Source organism: Pristiophorus japonicus, chromosome 2 (assembly GCF_044704955.1).
Source record: "Pristiophorus japonicus isolate sPriJap1 chromosome 2, sPriJap1.hap1, whole genome shotgun sequence".
Taxonomy (NCBI): Eukaryota; Metazoa; Chordata; class Chondrichthyes; family Pristiophoridae; genus Pristiophorus; species Pristiophorus japonicus.
The window spans coordinates 22009395-22029734 of NC_091978.1; the positions used below are offsets into that span (position 1 = coordinate 22009395).

General features: G+C 44.8%; 1 protein-coding gene across 4 annotated transcripts in view; it reads left to right on the top strand.

The window, feature by feature from the left end:
- atrn (attractin) overlaps window positions 1-20340 on the top strand; it is a 418894-nt gene that overhangs the window by 364179 nt on the left and 34375 nt on the right. For all 4 annotated transcript variants that reach the window (XM_070866810.1, XM_070866809.1, XM_070866811.1 and 1 more), the window contains exon 27: window positions 9618-9725. In XM_070866810.1, coding sequence (XP_070722911.1) covers window positions 9618-9725 — 108 coding nt within the window. The remainder of the gene's footprint in view (window positions 1-9617; window positions 9726-20340) is intronic.

A 20340-nucleotide genomic window follows, 5' to 3' on the forward strand; every position in this document is an offset into this window, starting at 1 on the left:
AAGTGTAAAAGTGACGAAAAAATGGAATGACAAAAGAAAGACATCAAATTCATGGATATAGGACAGCATAGATCCACCCAAACGAAAGCAAGGATGGGAGGCTATAATTGAGAGACTTGCAATATTGGGACTATTACCACTGGAGCAGAGAAGGCTGAGAAAATTTAAGAGATTTTTAAATTAAATTAAGGATTTTGATGTAGGGAAAAGCAGTTTCCTTTGGTTGGGGAGGTTGGTGATATGGGGTCATCAATTTAAAATCATCAATATGGGAGTGAGGTGCGGTTAAGAAAAATTATGTAAGTAAAAGCCCATGGGATCCAGAGCAGTGACAAGTTGGATCCAAAATCGGAGGCAGGAAACAAAGGGTAATGGTTGATGGGTGTTTTTGTGACTGGAAGGATGATTCCAGTGGGGTTCCTCAGGGCTCAGTGTGGGTCCCTTACTTTTTGCGGTATATGTCAATGACTTCGACTTGAATGTTGGGGTTATGACACTAAAATAGGCTGTGTGGCTGATGCTGAAGAAGAAAGCTGCGGACTGCAGGAAGTACTGGTGGGCAGAACAGTGGTCGATGGAATTCAATCCGGATAAGTGTGAGATAATGCATTTGGGGAAGTCTAACAAGGCAAGGGAATACGCATTAAATGGTACGACACTGAGAAGTGTAGAGGAACAAAGGGATCTTGGCGTGCAGGTCCGCAGATCCTTGAAGGTAGCGGGCCAGGTAGATAAGGTGGTTAAGAAGTCATATGGAATACTCGCCTTTATTTGTCAAGGCATGGAATACAAGAACTTTAACTGTCTAAAACACTGGTTGGGCCGCAGCTGGAGTACTGCATGCAGTTCTGGTGGTCACATTCCAGGAAAGATGTGATTGCACTGGAAAGGGTGCAGAGGAGATTTACAAGTATGTTGCCTGGACTGGAGAATTTTGGCTGAGGAAAGATTGGAGATGCTGGGTCTGTTTTCTTTGCAACAGAGGAGGCTGAGGGGAAACCTGTTTGAGGTATATAAAATTATGAGGGGCCTGGATAGCATGGCCTTGGCAGAGGGGTCAACAACCAGGGGGCATAGATTTAAAGTAATTGGGAGGAGGTTTAGAGGAGATATGAGGGGAAATTTCTTCACCCAGAGGGTGGTGGGGGTCTGGAACTCTCTGCCTGCAAGGCTGGTCCAGGCAGAAACCCTCACCACATTAAATGCACATCCAAGTATTTTTTTTTTTAAAGGGCCCAGTTTCGGCCATGACTTGTTCCAATTTTTTTGGAATAAGTTGGTTTTTCTGGGGTAAGTGGGGAAAATGGCGTTTTTTTAAATCAACTTGCTCCAGAGTAACTCGGATACGATTTTATTAGTTCAAGTTTTTTTTTTCAAAAGGGGGCGTTTCCAGCCACTTAAGCCAGTTTTGGCTATTTAGGCAGTTCTGGCCAGCTAAAAGTTACTCCAAATCCACTTAGGTCAGCGTATGTGGCCAGCTCTGAAAAACCTTGCGGGCAGTTAAGAAATTGGCGCAGGTATGTAAGTAAGGACCTGTACCCAAGCACCAAACATTGCAAATAAAAGTTGAAATAATGCAATAAAAATAAAGAACTCTGGTAAACAATGGAATAACAAATAAATAATAGTAGTAAATCCTACCTTGAATTGAACTCGGCCAGGGATGGCAGCGGGCCGGCATGTACGGGAAGCCATTCGGCCTGGGAAAGGGGCGGCCGGCAAAGACGCATCGGGAGGCTGAAGGGGGGGCTGGCGGGGGAGAGGCTGGGCTGGGCTGGGCTGGGCTGGGCAGAAATGCGACAAAGTATCGGGAGGCTGAAGGGGGTTCGACTCAATTCTCTGATACAAAACAGAAGACCCGCTGGATCTGAAACAATAAGCTGCAATGTTGCTTTTTGATTCTATCTGGGGGAGGGGAGGGGGCTGGGCAGCGATTGTTGTGCTTATTGATTTTCCTAACTTCTCCACTAACAGCAGCCCGATTCTACTGCGCATGCGCGGTCAGTTGAAACTGCAACTCTCTCACTCACCCACTGACCCAATTCTACTGCGCATGCGTGATCACGGCAATCCCGATCCTACTGCGCATGTCCAGCGTCCCGACACTTTCCAGCGCAGGACCCTGGCTCCGCCCATAGACCCAGTTGCCACGCCACGGCAGCAGTTAGAAGACCCGGGACAGTGTCCAAAATCGGCCTGAAGAATTTTGGCACACTTCCATGCGTGGAAAACTGCCGCACCTCTGGTAAGTACGCCAGAAACCTCTAGTGAGCTCAAAGTGCCATAACCTACAGAGCTACGGACCAAGAGCTGGAAAGTGGAATTAGGATGGATAGCTCTTGGCCGGCCGTTGCGGAATACGGTGGGCCGAATTGGCCTCCTTCCGTGCTGTAAATTTCTATGATTTTATGATTTCTTTACGGATAGAATTTTTTTAAGGGAAATAGTGGATAAATATTTGAAGCAGAGAAAGGTTCAAGTTGATGGGGAGAGTGTGAGGTAATGGGATTAGTTGTGGCTTTCCCACATTACAACAGTGACTACAGTCCAAAAGTACTGAATTGCCTGTAAAGCTCTCTGAGACGCCCGTTGGTCATGAAAGGAGCTATATAAATGTAAGTATGTTTTCTTTATTGTTCTAGTAAAGAGCCGGCACAGACACAATGGCCTGAATGGTCTCCTTTTGTGTGGTTCCATGGACTGGGGTAAAAGGAAAATGTGAGGGTTTTTTAAGGAATAGTGAGAGGAATATATTGGAACTGAAGGCTGCCTACCAAAAGGAAGCAAGTCAACCAGCCACATGGCACAAACTACATATTAACTCTATTTTATAATGTTCCACAATAGTTACAATGTGGGGTATCGAGGGTTCAATGACTGGATTGATGTATAATTGCTATTGACATGTCCTCAGTCTTCCTCCGGTTTATTGCTCAAACAAGAGAGCTGAAATCTCTCGGGAACGAGGTTAAGCAGTACCCCGCAGTACTTTCCCTAAATCCCCACTGCAATGTAAATGCACACGAATCACCCTCCACCCTGTCCCTGCCAACCCCAAGGTTATCTTTCACACACAAACATCCTTGGGGGAAAAAATATATTTTTCACTTGTCTGTCTGTCTTCGTGTGCAATTCATTTTTTTTTTCTTTTAGCATTTAACCAAATGTGGGTCTTTTTCAGTGTTTTTTTTCCGCTCCAGAAAAGTTAAGTTTCCTAGCAACCATAAACTGGCAGCAGCTTAGCAAGTTGTTAAAGAAAGTTGGCCGTCTGGACATGCTGGTGTTTAACTGACAGATGGCTGGTGTTTATGTCAGCCGTGGCTGTCTAGAAGGAAGGCTCACAGTGTAGGGTGAGAGTTTCTGTAAATCTCACAACACAGGCAAACAAAACATGTCCTGTTTAATTTTTGGTATTTGCCAGGGCTGGGATAAGGTGCAAAAGGAGATGGGAACACCCTTTTTCCCATGAAGTCTTAACATCTGCTTGGGTCAGCTCCCGCTCTATTACATGATTGTAGTATTTTCGTCTCAGTACATCTGCTTGTGCCTGTTAACCCCCTCCCCCATAAAAGTTAAGGGCAATTAAATATTCATTGAACTAGTTATTTCCGTTTAATTTCAGGTTAAAACCAAAGGTCATTATGTGAGCAACAAAGTGAGCAGCCACATTGCTTGAACTGCATATTGGCCCACTTTGTTATATTCCAGTGTGATAGTTATCAAAATACAGGGAGGGTAGTTCAACCGAATGTAATATGTACTTATCCAGTGGACAAGTCTTGCATTATACATTATTTTTTTCTTATTCATTCATGGGATGTTGGCATTGCTGGCAAGGCCGACATTTATTGCTCATCCCAAATTACCCTTGAGATGGTGGTGGTCAGCCGTTGCCTTGAACCGCTGCAGTTTGTGAGGTGAAGGTACTCCCGTTGCGCTGTTGGGGAGGAATTTCCAGGATTTTGACCCAGCGGCAATGAAGGAACAGCGATTATATTTGCAAGTCGGGATGGTGTGTAACTTGGAGGGGAGCTTGCAGGTGATGTTCATATGCGCCGCCGATTTCTGCTCGATTGGCTGCCGCAAGCCAATTTAAGCAGGGTTTTTTTTCTGGCGGTCCTCACTTCCACCCTGCCTCTGTTGAGCGGCTGTAAGTACGTCATCAGTGTGCACACCACCGAGACCCCTACCTCCGTCCATAATCGAATCCCCGCTGAGTGGTGCCCCCGACAGCTTTCTCTGTCAGTGTACCTTCTATTCTTACCGCGAGTTATGGTGGTGTGGCGGCCATTAAAGGCAAGGGCCCACTGCTGCGGCCGCCATTTTTTTTTGCCGGCCAACCTTCATGTCAGCCGGTCTATTGTGCCCCTTGGTTCGGCAGACTGGTTACCCCCCCCCCCCTTGGGTGACAGGCCGCTGGCCCGGCCGAAACCCTCCCTGGCCGGGAAAGTAAATATTCGCCGATTATCTCTCCTTTAAAGCAGGAATGACGCTGAGAGACAGCAGCATAGAAACCGTTCTGCCCCTCACCAGCACTTGCCGCCACACTTCCGTCCCCATTATGACTGGCTTCCGGCCTGCTCCGAAAAAAAGGACAAACAATGAAAGTCGATCGAGAGCCCGCTATTATGTCTGTACTGTACCTATGAATGACTCCACAAGGCAATGTGTTGTACTCAAATTGTAGTGACCTTGGTCCTTTATTCCAAACTCCAGAGTGAGGCAGCCGCATGGTGGCTCCCCTTTTATACAGCCCCTGCCACCAGGGCAGGAAACCCCGATCTCCACCAGTTGCACCCTCTAGTAGTACCAGCATGTGTATATACACAGTATAAACCTTATTGATAGTACATCAGGTAAACAAGTCACTATCTTATGCAACGATACAGTGACTACACAGAGTATATCTATAGTCTACATGTATAACACACGCCTCATAGGACCCGACGGTAAAAACTTTTTAAAAACTGAATGTGCGCCATCTTTCTGGCGGGCATAAATTTTGGCCCCCAGGACGATACTGTTCACATCCTCGATGTGGTAGTAACTTAATTGTTCTACCTGATTTTCCTTTGTTTCCCATTCCATATTCCTGCCCTCGCCCGCCCCCCCAAAAAAAGCAGTTAAGTATGATTTTATGTAGTCTGAAGTTAATATATTATCCTGTTCATTTTCACCACTACAATCATTTATTACTTGCAGTTCTACTCCGGCAGTACTTGTTTCCTTGCTCCATCCCCGTAGTGAACCATTACAGGAGACCCTAAATTATAGAATTCACATGGTTAGGAAAGGTGCACAGAGAATAACAGAGCATGGAGCTAAGTTTCCTTAGATGGGAACAGTTTGCAGTTAAGCGTGAAAGTGTCTTTTGTGCACCAACATTTTTTTCAACGAAAGATGATATTGCAATCAATATTCTACACAGATGTACAGTAAGTACGTCATAAACATGGCTTGCTGCAATTTAATTGGGACCTGGCAATATTTTGTTGCTGTTTGTTGCCATGCAAAGGGTTAATATTTCGTTTTTCCTCCGTTCCTTTCAACCATTTGAGAGTTCACGAGCCCTGGCATATACCAGCCCTGTGCTGCACACGCTTGAACTGATGCATTCACATGGGTATTTCAAGATGTTGATAAGTAACGGATATTGATGGGCCACCGTGCCTTTCGCAATGTAACGTGAGCGGCAGCTGAATTATTGAGTGTGACGTTTTGACCTTTCAGACAAAAGCCCCTTGGTGGTTTGTCACATGTCCATCCGTCTCTCTCTCTCTCTCTCTCTCTCTCTCTCTCTCAAGTGCTTTGAGTCTGTGGGCTGTACCCACTGTGTGTTGTGTTTTTTTGAGATGACGACAAAGTGAGTATGATGAGCAGATTGCTTCAGTCTTTAGTGTAATTATTCCCTAAAGCGATCCTTAAGTGCTTCTTCCTGACAGCATCATAACCAGAAAGCCAGCTGTTAAGATAAAATATGATGGCGCAAGTGGCAAAATCATATTCACTCTTCAAAAGTGAATTACTGGCACTTTTCTTTTGTCTGTTTTTTATATATATATATATATATATATATATATTTTTTATAAATAAGCACTGCTTAGAACTGTTTGAACTGTGAGCAAAGTGAGCCATTTGAACGTCAAGCGAGCAGCCAGAGCACATTATTCTAAGCTCCACTCTAATATGTATAATAGTTGATATTTTAAACCGTTACGCAATCGGTGCACAGAGTACAGGAGAAGCACTGCAGTAAATCTGAAAAGGTGAGGCAGCATTATGTTACTGGAGCCAGTGATGCATGTCTTAAGTGACATTCTCTGGAAATATATATCACAGTAGGTTATCAGAGAGCAACTGAATAACCTTCTGCATTGAAATTTCTCTCGCAGTGCAGGAAATGTAATCTCAGAAAATCTAATTAATGGGCAGATGAACTCTGGCCAATTTTGTAGTTAGTGTGACTCCATTTGACCGGCTTGATCATATACCCCTGTCTCTGGCTAAGCACTTTCACTGGCCTCCATACATAGAACCACAAAACTACCATGCAGGAGATAGAATAAAATTATCCAAGGTGTTCCTTTTGTAGGTTTCTGCTCAGTGCAGTCTGGGTCAACTGGTAAAATGATACTTTCGTAGTTATCCATAGATCTTGGCATTTTAAGAGGGGTTGTGAAATCTCTGTTCATGCACTTCTTTCTCCCCCCCCCTCCGTGACCTCCTACTCTCAATGTCTCAGCTTCTGATTTGCCTGGGAAGTTGCTTGCAACCTTTTCCAGCTGAAGCTTGACAGCTCCCTATAATTATTATGGAGCTCTTTTTAATGTTGGCGGCCTTGATTTTTTTGGGTTGTTTTTTTTACATTAATCAGGTTTTTTTTCTCATCACAACAACAGTGCTGTGCGTACCCTGGGGAGCTGGTTGCTCGAGCAGTAATAACCAACAGTTTTATGAAATGCAGAAAACAACAGGGTGGGTTAGACTTGATCGTTTCTCCCAGGCCCAAAGCTTACACCTCCTGACTTGCTAGGGCAAGTTCTCCCCACTGATATACTGGCTGCCTCAAATTCTTGTCAATAATCGAGGTTCCAATGGAGTGTGAATGTTGCTGTTTGAAACCCAGTTGTACAAAATCAAGCACACTGCAATTTTACTTAAGTGGCAAGAGTTAAATCAGAGTTATTTCAGTTAATTAAAACCTAAGAAATGAATGGATTGGATTTCAACAAAAAAAAGCAACATTTAAAGCTGGATTTGGAAAATACATCTATGCTAAATAGACCATGTGAAAAGCATTATTTCACTGGTTTCCTGGTTGCATGTCAGTGATGTGGTATAAAGAATCTTTTAAAAGAAAAGTTTAAAAAGTCAAATGAAATTTGGAACAAATTTACCTTAAAAATCCAAGTAACAGGATTTCACGTTATCTGTGGCTTTGATTATTTGATGCCTTTAACTTGGATTTAAAATGTCGGCGCCACATTATGGTGGCAGCTCAGTGGATAGGGCCTCCTGTGGATGGTGCTGAGACATACAGGCCAGACAGCTTTCAGGTATGATCCCTGCTGTCTACTGATTTATTCAGTCTCCGTCAGGGCACGATGTCCTTGTGGAGAGAGAGAAAAAAATCATCCCAGGGCTCCTGTTCTTGATTTCTGCCTTTTTAATTCCAGGAGGCACTCAAGACTCTCAATTTTTAGTCAAAGGAATTTTTTTTTTGTGCTAATCTTGATGGAGCAGCATTTGCTCTACTTCTCTCTCTCTCCGTCCACTCCAATTAGCATTTGACTCATGCATAGGCCAATTTCAAATGGTAGTTTAACCCATGTGTGAACCATTTTTCCTGCTGTGTGAGGGTTCTCGCTTGGGTGCAGCCTATACACAGGGATGACAGTGCACGCACTGAAGCAGTATATGTAGTTGACAGCTTGAAAATTTGTCCGATTAGTTTCGCAGGACTTATCCAACTTTGGATCTTCTTGAAGTCTACACTTTTGGATTTGTGCAAGCCTTTATATCTTTGGATGAAGCCTACTTGACCTTTTAAGTCTACATAAAGCGTAGAATTTTACAACACACAAGGAGGACATTTAGCCCACCATTTCTCTGAGCGAGCTATCCACTTATTCAGATTTCACTACCTTGTGTAAAATATACAATGGATTCTGAATTTTCTCCCACTCTTATTTTTTTCTGAATTTTTGAATGAAGCAACATTGGGCCAGATTTTGCCGTCAAAATAGCGATGAGGCTAATGGCGCTCACTGTTATTTATGCATAAATGTTTCATGTGAGGGGCAGATGCATGGTTAAATGCAACAATTCAAAAGTTGCTGCATGAGTTGTGCCACTCCACCGTTACCTTCAAGAAAACACTATTTCAAACACACTCACCATTAACACTCTTTGAATGGCGTGAAGTTGCTGGATTTGTGCGGTAGATATGAACTAAACTTACCACAGAAAGTTAAGTCTGGTCACTTCATGTCCAAGTATCCTTTTAATGAAATGATAATTGTTAATTACTCTCTGGCACTGAAAATTAACTATTACTATTGTGCCATCCCCTTATTAATTGTATTTTTAAAATGCTACTTTACTTTTCAGTTTTTTCCCCCTCTCAATCCAATTTTTTTTCTCTCTGTACCTGATTTGACATTGAATTCACCCCTCTAATTTACACTTCCTTCTCCACCCTTCCGTTGTTTCTCAATCCTTTAATCTGATTGGTTGAGGAGATACCGTGTTATTTATCACAGATAGATAGATTTTTAACCAATAAGGGAATTAAGGGTTACGGGGAGAGGGCAGGTAAGTGGAGCTGAGTCCACGGCCAGATCAGCCATGATCTTATTGAATGGCTGAGCAGGCTCGAGGGGCTAGATGGCCTACTCCTGTTCCTAATTCTTATGTTCTTATGTTGGTTGCCCTATTCACTCGGATGCCCTGTTTCCCTCGCTGCGACGTTATCAGCTCGCGCTTTCGGCAACTTAGTAGGCAAAAAATGTTTTGAGCTGAAGGGTGCAGGAGCAAATCGTAACATCAGACGCCCTGCTACGGCAAAGTCTGGTCTGTTACTGCAATTCGGATCAGTCACTTTTTCCATACGTGAAGTACCCTTAAATGTTTGAAAGTTGTGTTAGGAACAAGGTTCCCGCTAAGGTGTGCACACGGCCGCACAGTAATCTGAAAGATTCCACGCAAGCCGTTCACCGGCTTTTATATTGTAAATACCGCGCGTGCGCAGAGATTTAAAGGGCAGCTTACAGGGAACATTGGTCAGGAATAGCCCTTTTTTTCTTGAAAAATAAAATACATGTAAAACAAATTTTTATATATATGTATGACCGAGTGAGCAGTCGCTGCTGCACCTCTCTCTGTCTACTCCCCCTCTGCTACAAAGAAATCACAGCAGCTACAAAGGAATATGGATTTGGGTGTGTAGAGCAGGGCCTTAATGGTAGCTGATAATATACCTGCTGTGCTAAACGAGCTGTAATGTCATTGGGAAGCCAGAGTGATGGTTGTTGAAGTATGTTGCATAGTTAAGAATAGTGATGCAGGCTTTGCTGTTTACCCTCAGTAAACCTTCTGTGTCTACTTGTGTCTCCTAGCAACTTCTACGAGAGATGCAGCAGATGGCCAGTCGCCCTTTTGCCACCATCAATGTTGCCTTGGAGACAGAAGAGGAGCCGCCTGATCTCATTGGAGGAAGCATCAAGGTAACCAGTAGTTGCTTTGTTTACCTGTTGTGTTAAAGTAAGGGAACTGTGGATAAATCTCTACTTGTTTAGCTGGTGTTTATTTAGTTGCTTTTGTTCCACTTACAAGATGTCTACTTGTGCCCAGTGTTTGAGTTGTACTCTATTTGACTAACTTATCATAGCATTGCCTGCCTCCATCCCCATCTGCATGTGATAGAGTAGGCGATGGTGCTGTAAAGTATTGGCTCTACTGACTCGTTAGGGCTAGGCTCCTCCCCCTGGAAGAGAAGAAAAGGAAGTTAGCATAAAATGGTTTCCTGAAAAGTGGAGTTACTTTAAGTGAAAGGAATGATCGAAGGGTTTTCATGATCTAGTTCAGTGCCATTTAAGTTGGGGTATGTCAGAAAAGATGCAGAATGTCATCATAAACTCAAAAGTACTACATTCCATCTCTATGGCCTCCCTCCCTAGGATTCAGAGCACTTTCTCCTCGTAGTGAAAGAGAGCACAGAGGTTTGTGGATCCACCATCTCTCTCTGATTTCTCCCTGCTATCTTGGCTCTGAAAAGGAGAGGAAATGGGCCAACTTACCTTTGGTTACCATGACATCCAGTAATCAGTTCTCAACGTGTAAATATACAGAAATGATGGCCAGGAATAGACCAGCTTGACATAGGCTCAACTCAGGATAAGATAGGATGCAATGGTTGCGATCAGCCTAAGACATTGGTCAGTGAAGGGTGGAGTCGGGTTGGCGTATGTGATGAGGGCCAAATATAATGGCTTTGGTCTACCCGATGTTTAGCTGAACAAAATTGCAGCTCCTTCAAGACTGCGTGTCAGAGAAGCAGTCTTGGAGCAAAAGCTAAAGGAGGTGTCGAGCGAGCTTGTGGAACGTTTTCTTCATCGGCAGTCCCTCGAACGAGGATGACCTTGCATCCACAAGAGTTCACAGATGTTTCAAATGAAGGACCCGATGTTCCAGTCCTGAACTCCAATTGAGGGGGTGGAAGATATCTGTGGATTTTTTTAATGTGTGGTGACCGTTGCACATCAGCCACCACATGGGCTCAACAGAGCTAGCCCTTTATCCAGTGCCACGGGTTAACCAGGACGACTGAAGACCAGCTCTGCTGCACAGACCTAGTGCACGCACATATCGCAGTGTGGGCTGGCCCATGCTGCCCCTGGGCCCTCGGCTCTTCTGGGCCTCGTACCCTCATTCACTGCACCTCCGCCACGCTCTCTCGCCGCTCCTCCGCCACGCTTTCTCGCCGCTCCTCCGCCACAAAAATTTTCCGCCACGATCCCTCACCGCTCCTCCGCCACAAAAACTCTCGCTGCACCTCCGCCACGATCTCCCACCAAATCTCAGCCATGATCCCCCATCACTCCTCCGCCCCGATCACTCGTCGTAAGTCCACCACGACTTTCCATGCCCCTCTGCTTTACCAGGGCCCATCTGATGCTCCTGCCCATGCTCCAAATGACGACCTGGGTCCTGATGACGTCACCTCGAAGCCGTCGCACACTTGGAGCAGCTCATGCTGGAAGCTGCAGTGGCATGCTTCAGCTCTTGTTATAGCCCCGAGCTGCGGTGGTGGTCTCTCGCAGGTCGGGGCGTCCCACGATTTTCCAGATCCCGGCGCTCCAGCTCTTTTTCATCGTGGGCCATCCCGACCTGCGAGAGAACACCACCGCAGATCGGGGCTATAACAAGAGCTGGAGCGGAAAGGTTCAGCTGGGTGTCATCAGCGCACTTGTGGAAGCTGAGCCCGTGTCTGCTAATGATGTTGCTAAGGAGCAGCATGTAGATGCGGAAGAGAAGGGCACCGAAGATGGAATCTTGAAGTTTGATGGTACCATTGACAAAGCTGCCCTGGCTAAGCATAGATAGGTTCAAGCTGAAACAAGCAAGGGCAGTCCCACTAAGCTGGACAGTGGAGGAGAGACGTTAGAGGAAGATAGTTTTGGTAACAGTGTCTAAGGCTGCAGCAGGAGCGAGGGCGGATAATGGACCACAGTCACAGTGTTGCTCGTGACTTTGGTTAGGGCTCTGTCGTCGCTGTGGTAGGGGTGTAAACCTGATTGGAGGGATTCAAACTGGGAGTTGCGGGATAGCTGGGCATGGATCTGGGAGGCAGCAGCCCGTTGAAGGAACTTGGAAAGAGAAAGGAGGTTGGAGGGTGGGGTGGTAGTTTCCATGAGCATGGGTGTTTGTCTGTTTTTGAGGAGAGTGGGTGATGACGGCCATAAGTTACCTTAACTTGCATGGAAGCCAGGAAGGGAAGTTGGGTGGTCAGCAAATTAGTGGGAATGGGATTGAGTGATGGTGAAGTGAGTCTCGTGGAGAAGATCAGCTTGGATGGGATATGGGGTGGGTGGGGGACAGGGATACAGATGGCAGGGAAACCGTTGCAACATTACCAACACATACGGGATATTTTACTCAACTTGACTTTCTGTTTTGCACATTGTTTGTATTTTCTCAATAATTAACTCATTCATGTTCCCCTGTTTGTGGCATTTGTTTTCTGTGCAAGTGTTTCAGTATCTATTACCTGCTGTGTGAAGAATTCCAAGGAGTAGCTTCTTGTGAATGTATACTTTCCGTTTGTGATTACTGGGCGCTTGTTAACTCCTGTGCACCAAGTTAGGAGACACAATATGTGTAAATGGAAACAGAAGTTACAAAGGGACATACAGATTAAGTGAGTAGGACAGACAGCATGGACAGACATCGATGACGAAGTCCAACAACGCCTTCAGTGCGCCAGTGCAACCTCTTGTCGCCCAAGGAAAAGTGTGTTCGAAGACCAGGATCTCAAACCCGGCACCAAGCTCATGGCCTACAGAGCAGTAGTGACATCCCCCCTCCTATATGCTTCAGTGACATGAACTACTTACAGCAGGCACCTCAAAGCACTGGAGAAGTACGACCAATGTTGCCTCTGAAAAATGCTGCAAATTCATTGGCAGGATAGGGGCACCAATGTCAGCGTTCTCTCTCAGGCCAACATCCCCAGCATCGAGGCATTTACCACACTCGATCAGCTCCGATCGACAGGCCACATTGTCCACATGCCCGATACTAGACTCCCGAAACAAGCGCTCTACTCCGAGCTACGTCACGGCAGGCGAGCCCCAGGAGGGTAGAGAAAACACTTCCAGGACACCCTCAAAGCCTCCTTGAAAAAGTGCAACATCCTCACCGACTCTCAGGAATCCCTGGCCCAAGACCGCTCAAAGTGGAGGAGAAGCATCTGAGAAGGCGCCGAACACCTCGAGTCTCTTCGCCGGGAGCACGTGGAAGCCAAGTACAAACAGCGGAAGGAGCGTACGACAACCCAAGCACCCCACCCACCCGTCCCTCCCAACCACCGTCTGCTCCACCTGTGACAGAGACTGTAGGTCCCGCATTGGTCTCATCAGTCACCTTAGAACTCATTTTAGTGTGGAAGCAAGTCATCCTCCACTCCGGGGTACTGCCTAAGAAGAAGAAGTGAGTAGGCAAAACTATGATGGGTGGAGTTCATTCTGGGAAGGTGTGAGGATCCAAGAAAGACACCAAATTCAAATATTTTCTGAACGGTAAACAACTAGAAATTGTGGAGGATCAAAGAGATTTGGCTTTTCCATGCACACGAGTCACTAAAACGTAGTAAACGGGTACAGAAAGTAATCAAAAGGGCAAATGGAATGTTAGCCTTTATCTCGAGGGCTGCAATATAATGGGAGGAACTAGTGCTTCAGTTGTACCGAGCTTTAGTCAGACCCCATCTGGAATACTGTGTTCAATTTTGAAAAACAAATAATCATCATCATCGGCAGTCCCTCGAAATCGAGGAAGACTTGCTGCCACTCAGTGAGTTCTCAGGTAACTGAACAGTCCAATACGGGAATTACAGTCTCTGTCATAGGTGGGACAGACAGTGGTTGAAGGAAAGGGTGGTTGGGGAGCCTGGTTTTCCACACGCTCCTTCCGCTGCCTTGGCTTGTTTTCTGCATGCTCTCGGCGACGAGACTCGAGGTGCTCAGCGCCGTCCCGGATGTTTTTACTCCACTTAGGGTAGTCTTTGGCCAGGGACTCCTAGATGTCGGTGTGGATGTTGCATTTTATCAAGGCGGCTTTGAGGGTGTCCTTGAAATGTTTCCTCTGTCCTCCTGGGGCTCGCTTGCCGTATAGGAGTTCCAAATAGCGTGCTTGCTTTGGGAGTCTTGTGTTGGGCATGCGGACAATGTGGCCCGCCCAACAGAGCTGGTCGAGTGTGGCCAGTGCTTCGATGTTGACCTGGTCGAGGACGCGGACGTTGGTGCATCTGACCTCCCAGGGGATTTGCAAGATCTTGCGGAGACATTGTTGGTGGTATTTCTCCAGTGATTTGAGGTATCTACTGTATATGGTCCACGACTCCGAGTCATACAGGAGGGTGGGTATTCCTACAGCCCTGCAGACCATAAAAACAAATAAGGATATATTGGCCTTGGAGGTGGTGCTGTGCAGATTCATCTGAATTATACTGGGGCTTAAAGGGTTAAATTATGAAGACAAGTTGCATAAACTTGGCTAGTATTCCCTTGAGTGTCAATGGTTGAGGGGTGATTGAATTGGGGTGTTTAACATGATAAAAATACTCAAGGGTAGATGCAGAGAAACTATTTCCTCTGACGGAAAATTAGAGCTAGCTCATTTAGGAGTAAAATCAGGAAGCACTTTTTCATACAAAGGGTTGCAAAAATCTGAAATGCTTTCCTTCCTCACCCCCCCCCCCCAATAAAAAAAAACTGTAAATGTTGGGTCAACTGAAATGTTCAAAAATGAGTGCCAACTTTTTATCAGATAAGGATATCGAGGGATATGGATCAAAGGCGGTTAAATGGAGTTGAGGTACAGATCAGCCATGATCTGACTGAATGGTGGACCATGCTCGAGGGGCTGAATGGCCTATTCCTGTCCCTATGTCTCAATCAGTTGTATAATCACTCAACTGATCAATATGGGTGGAGAAATACCATGGGGACAGAAGTGGTAACTGCTTAGGGTATCACCAGGTAGATCGTCACTGTCGTCCAGCCTGATCCCCACGGAGAATTTTGATTGCTCGATGGGATAAGATTCTCCGGATCCTTTACATGGTGGTTGTTTACCACAGATTTTACTCTCCATATAAAAGAGGGTAGTCCAAAAATTCCACCATTTGCTTTCTTTATGTCAGTCATCAAAAACTTCCACCAAATAAATACTTCCACGAGACAAATTGAGGTGGTTTCTGAAACATGTCTCAGCCCTGTTCGTGGTCGCATCTGTATTTTTGTTGTTGTTGCACATTTTTGTAATGCACAATGGATGTCTTAAACTGTTCAGCAGAAAAAATCGTTGATGTCGACATTTAATTGAGTCCCATGTGTTAACCTGTCAGATTTATTATTTTTAGAAAAATGTTAACACTAGTTTTACTCCTTGCTTGATGGGGTTTGCTGTAAGCTACGCCTCTTTGTTTTGGTGCAATCTTGTATTTTTTCTTGATAAGGTTGAAAGAGTTCAGGCAAAGCAAAACCTTGCCGGCTTTCACAATTTCCAAGGAATATGTAGCTACTGAGTAGCTCTAGTGTACAGTTAGTCTTGGAATCGTTGGCCTGGGGAGGGAAAAATCAGCCCGAGTTTTTGCTCCATCTCTCCTGCCGGTGACCCTTCCTCTCCCCACCACTGAGAAGTGTGAATTTGTGGACGGTGGCTGAGAACAGGATCGGGCTGAGCTGGCTCTGATTTCAATAGCCAATGGGCACTCGAGGCTCGCGTATGAAGAATAGATGAGTTACTGCGTGGCTACATGAGTTAGCATCATCAGAAAAGAGGGGCTCTAACGCACACTACCCAATACTTGAAGTGCCGTGGGACCTTTTGGAACACCTTGAGGTGTTTTCTACATTAAAGATGTGATGCAAATGCTAGCTGCTGTTGAAGACTGGGCTGAGGTGAATATTTGGCCTCTTGGATAGAGAGCCATTGGTTAGATGGTAAAAAAACAAACGGGCTATGTGTAAAAGCAAGTTTCTCGGACAGGGAAGTTAGGGGATTGGTGATCTAAAAAGATGCTTGTTGGGGCCAGCCTTATATTTCCTTGTACATAAATAATCAGATCTTCGGAATTGAAGGAACAATAGTTTGTGATAAATATTGGGGGCAGAGGGGATACAGTAAATTGTGACGAGAATTGTGAAAGACTGCGGGACGAAATAGGCTTATGGGAGGGGTAGATGATTGCTGAAGCCATTCAATATGATTGTACCTTTTGGATTGGGAATGAGGAAAGCGAAACAGCTGTTAACTAAATTTTAAATGGAGTAGAAGAGCCTTGATGTTCAGATCCCGAGATTATTGCAGATGACAACACAGGTGGACATAGGCATGAAAAAGGCAAATGGAATCTTTGATTTTGAACTTGAACAAGTCCTTATTTAGGCTGCGGTTGGAGTATTGTGTGCTGTTTTAGGCATTCCATTATAAGAAGTATATAAAAGCAATGCCAAAGGTACTGTGCAGATGCATTAAAATGCAACCAAACATGAGGATTTTTCCTTTCACCAGACTGAAGAGAATTAATGGCTTATCTGATGGAGGCCTTCAATAATATGAAGGTTTATGATAAGCTGCGCTGCCTCCTGCACCGCCTGCCTCCCCCAGCGCGCGGCCCATTTAAATTTCTGTGCATGCGCCATATTTACAGTGTAAAAGCAGGTGAGTGGCCTGCACGGGACTTTTCAGAGACTGCGTGACCATGGAGCTTAGCAGGAACATTGGTTATAATCGGTCAGAAAGACGGTAACAAAATGGTACAAACTTAAACCAATCACATAGTTCATTAAATGAAAAGTTAGAATTTTTATTTTTAACAGAAGGTGTTTAGAATTTGGAATTCACTGCCACAACTGAAGCTGAAGCAGGGTCCACGTTTTGAGAATAAGCGAGAGCGTGCAAATAGACCAGCTGGCTGAAGGAGAAAAACACTGACGCAGGCTAAATGACCTGTTTCTGTGCTGTAACATTCTATGATAATTAATGGGTGCTCCCAATTATGGCCTTATGTCTTTGCTTGGCTCATAAGGGTTCTCAGTGGTGTCAGTGGAGGATGCAACGAGCATCTGTTCCCACCTTGGATTTTTATCTAGGTTGCCATGACAGTGAAGAACAAAGCAGCCCGCTTGATTGGCACCCTATCCACCACTTAAACATTCACCCCCTCCACCAACGGCACACTGTGGCTGCAGTGTGCACCACATATAAGATGCACTGCAGCAACTCGCCAAGGCTTCTTGGGCAGCACCTCCCAAACCCACGACCTTTACCACCTAGAAGGACCAGGGCAGCAGGCGCATGGGAACACCACCACCTCCAAATTCCCCTCCAAGTCACACACCATCCTGACTTGGAAGTATATCGGCACTTTTTCAAAATCCTGGAACTCCCTCCCTAACAACACTGTGGGAGTACCTTCACCACACAGACTGCAGTGGTTGAAAGCGGCGGCTCACCACCACCTCCTCAAGGGCAATTAGGGATGGGTAATAAATGCTGACCTTGTAATGAAACATAAAACACTATAAATGATTAATATGTAAAAACGTTCTTCCAGCCATTGTGAGCCTGGATTTCTTTTGAAATATAAAATTGCATTGAAGCTTTAATGTAATTAGTTTCTTGAATCTCATTTCAAAGTTTGTGAAATTTGTGATGCTATCTGTGGTTTGATGCTTTCTTGGGGACTTTCAGTAAAAGAAAGACTTACATTTATATAGCGCCTTTCACGAGCACCTGAGTGCTAATGAACTGCTTTTGGTGTGTAGTCTGTGCCCCAGAGAGCTGTGGAGGCTGGGTCATTAATATATTTATGTTGGAGATACAGATTTTTGAGCGACAAGGGAGTGAAAGGTTATGGGGAGAGGGCAGGGAAGTGGAGCTGAGTCCATGATCAGATCAGCCATGATCTTATCGAATGGCGGAGCAGGCTCGAGGGGCCATATGGTCTACTCTTGCTCCTATTTCTTATGTTCTTATGTTTAGTCACTGTTGTAATATGGGAAACATAGCAGCCAACTTGCGTACAGCAAGCTCCCACAAACAGCAATGTGATAATGTGCAGATAATCTGTTTTAGTGATGTTGATTGAGGGATAAATATTGGCCAGGACACGGGATAACTCCCCTGCTCTTCTTTGAAATAGTGCAATAGTACCAAAACGTATGACAAGTTATCAATACTGGCTTGTAGGGTGGCATTATGCAATGATAGATGAGTTTATTTCTGTTATGCCTCAGTCCACTATGTTTCTAGTCCTTTAGTATGTTGCTATTTGAAAGCGCCATTACTATAATGTCTTTCATGACCTCAGGACATGCCAAAGCATTTCAAACCTAATGAAGTATTTTTGAAATGTACTCACGATTGTAATGTAAGGAAACGCGACAGTTTTTTTGCACAGATCTTGAGATAATTGAACAGATCATCTGTCTTAGTGACGTTGGTGGCATGAATGGAGGGATAAATGTTCGCCTGAGCAACTCCCCTGCTTGAACCCACAAGCTGGGTCATTGAATAAATTTAAGGTGGAGATGGATAGATTTTTGAAGGATAAGGGGAGGCAAGGGTTATGGGGAGAGGGCAGGGAAGTAAGTTGAGGCCAAGATCAGATCAGCCATGATCTTTTTTAATGGCAGAGCAGGCTCAAAGGGCCTACTCCTGTTCCTATTATGTAATGTAACCTTCTGACTTGGGTGAGATTGCTACCACTGAGCCAAGACTGACACCTAAAGCAAGCTGTTAGCCACGGGAGGGTCATACTTCTGCCATTTCCCAGAGGTATTGGTGAAGACACTGGGTAAAGCTTCCTCACCTCCGCTGCACATTTTTTTGCCATGATTTAGGAGATTGCGAGGAAATAAGGGAAGTGGAAAACTGCCTTTCTGAATAAATTCTAATTTCACTGTTGAAATTACCCATGTACAAGAAGGCTGTAGGGAATTTCTGGTTGTCTCTTTGAGATTAATGTTGTGATCGTCTGCAACTTCTTCAGGTGATCCCTGAAGCTTAGAAAATCTTGCATACATCCTTCAAAAGTTACCCTACCAGCTTTGTGACTGACGCAAGAGCCTCAACACGTTGGAAAAAGATGTCTAAAAGCAGCGGCTTTTATGTCAGTAAATCCCTATCCTGAAAAAATATTTAGATTGCATTTAGACTGCAACCTAAGCTACCTTGCTTTGCAAACTGGAATTCATGTAACATTAGAGATATAAATGTTCAAACAAAGTTGCTGGGGTATTGAAATTACGCTTTTGATGCTTCTGTGAGTTGACAGGAAGAATCGGAGAACATTAATAAATGCTGTATTCATTTCACTACGGTAACTGTACTGGGCAATACTGATAATTTCCAGCTCTCTGGGTCGATGATGTGGATTTTCTTCCAATAACATTGAATAAATTTAAGACACAGATAGACAGTTTCTTAACCGATAAGGGAATAAGGGGTTATGGGGAGCGGGCAGGGAAGTGGACCTGAGTCCATGATTGCATCAGCCATGATCGTATTAAAAGGCAGAGCAGGCTCAAGGGGCCGTATGGCCTACTCCTGCTCCTATTTCCTATGTTCTTATGAATGAAGGGTTAATATCCACTGCTCTAGCTGGCATTTACACTGTCTTGTGCAATGAAAGCTTGACCTGTCAGAACCTGCAAGGTCACATTCAGATGCAGTCATTGGCTATCCACTGAAGCCGCAGTCAGTCTCCTGTGGTCCCATTCTGATTTGTGTAAGCCCAGAGGCACACTTCAACATAATTTTGATTGTCCAAGCAAAGGTACAGATTGGAGCTTTCTTGAGGCTCTGTTTATACATTGCCTAATTTCATACTCTTCTCTCCCCACCCCCCCACCCCAAAAAAAAAGTCTATCCTTTTCTCCTGAAGGTGCTTGGGTTATGGTGCTTCCAGCACCAGAAACCACCTTGTACCTTGCTGAAGTTACCATTCATTCTTCATGTACTGCCAGGACAGCAGTTTAGTCAACATACTCCTGAAGCACTAAAACTGTCAGTTTAGCTTTCAGTGTATACATGAATTATGATGTCGTGTGACCTTTGTCATTTTTCTATGCATTTAGATTTGTGAAGGTCCCTCAGAACCTAGTGATGGTGGGTATATTGTGTAGTATTTTTAGCAGACTAGAAAGTAGTATTCCTTTTAAAATAAGTTGTTTTACCTTGTTTAACTGCAGCTCATCCAAAAGACCAGTGTGATAATGCTGCCAATTCATTTTGCGTTTTGAACCAACTTGGCGTGGAATTGGAAAGGGTTGTGCTTTTATGACTGCAAAATCTGGACTCCTTAGCGTTCGAATTTGGGAGCATTCCTGGGGGTTGGGTGGAGAAGAACGGAGGGAGAAGGTGCTTTATGGGACCATTCGTGTGATGATGAAGAATGAAACCCTGTTGAGGGGAGAATTTGGGTCTGGGAGGTGTGTGGCAGTATATTTGGGCAGAGCTCGGACCAGGGACAACTGAGGGGAGGACGTGACAACCTCAATAAAGTTGTCACTGTTTTCATTGGAGATGCAGGATTTGGTTGACTGCTCTGCT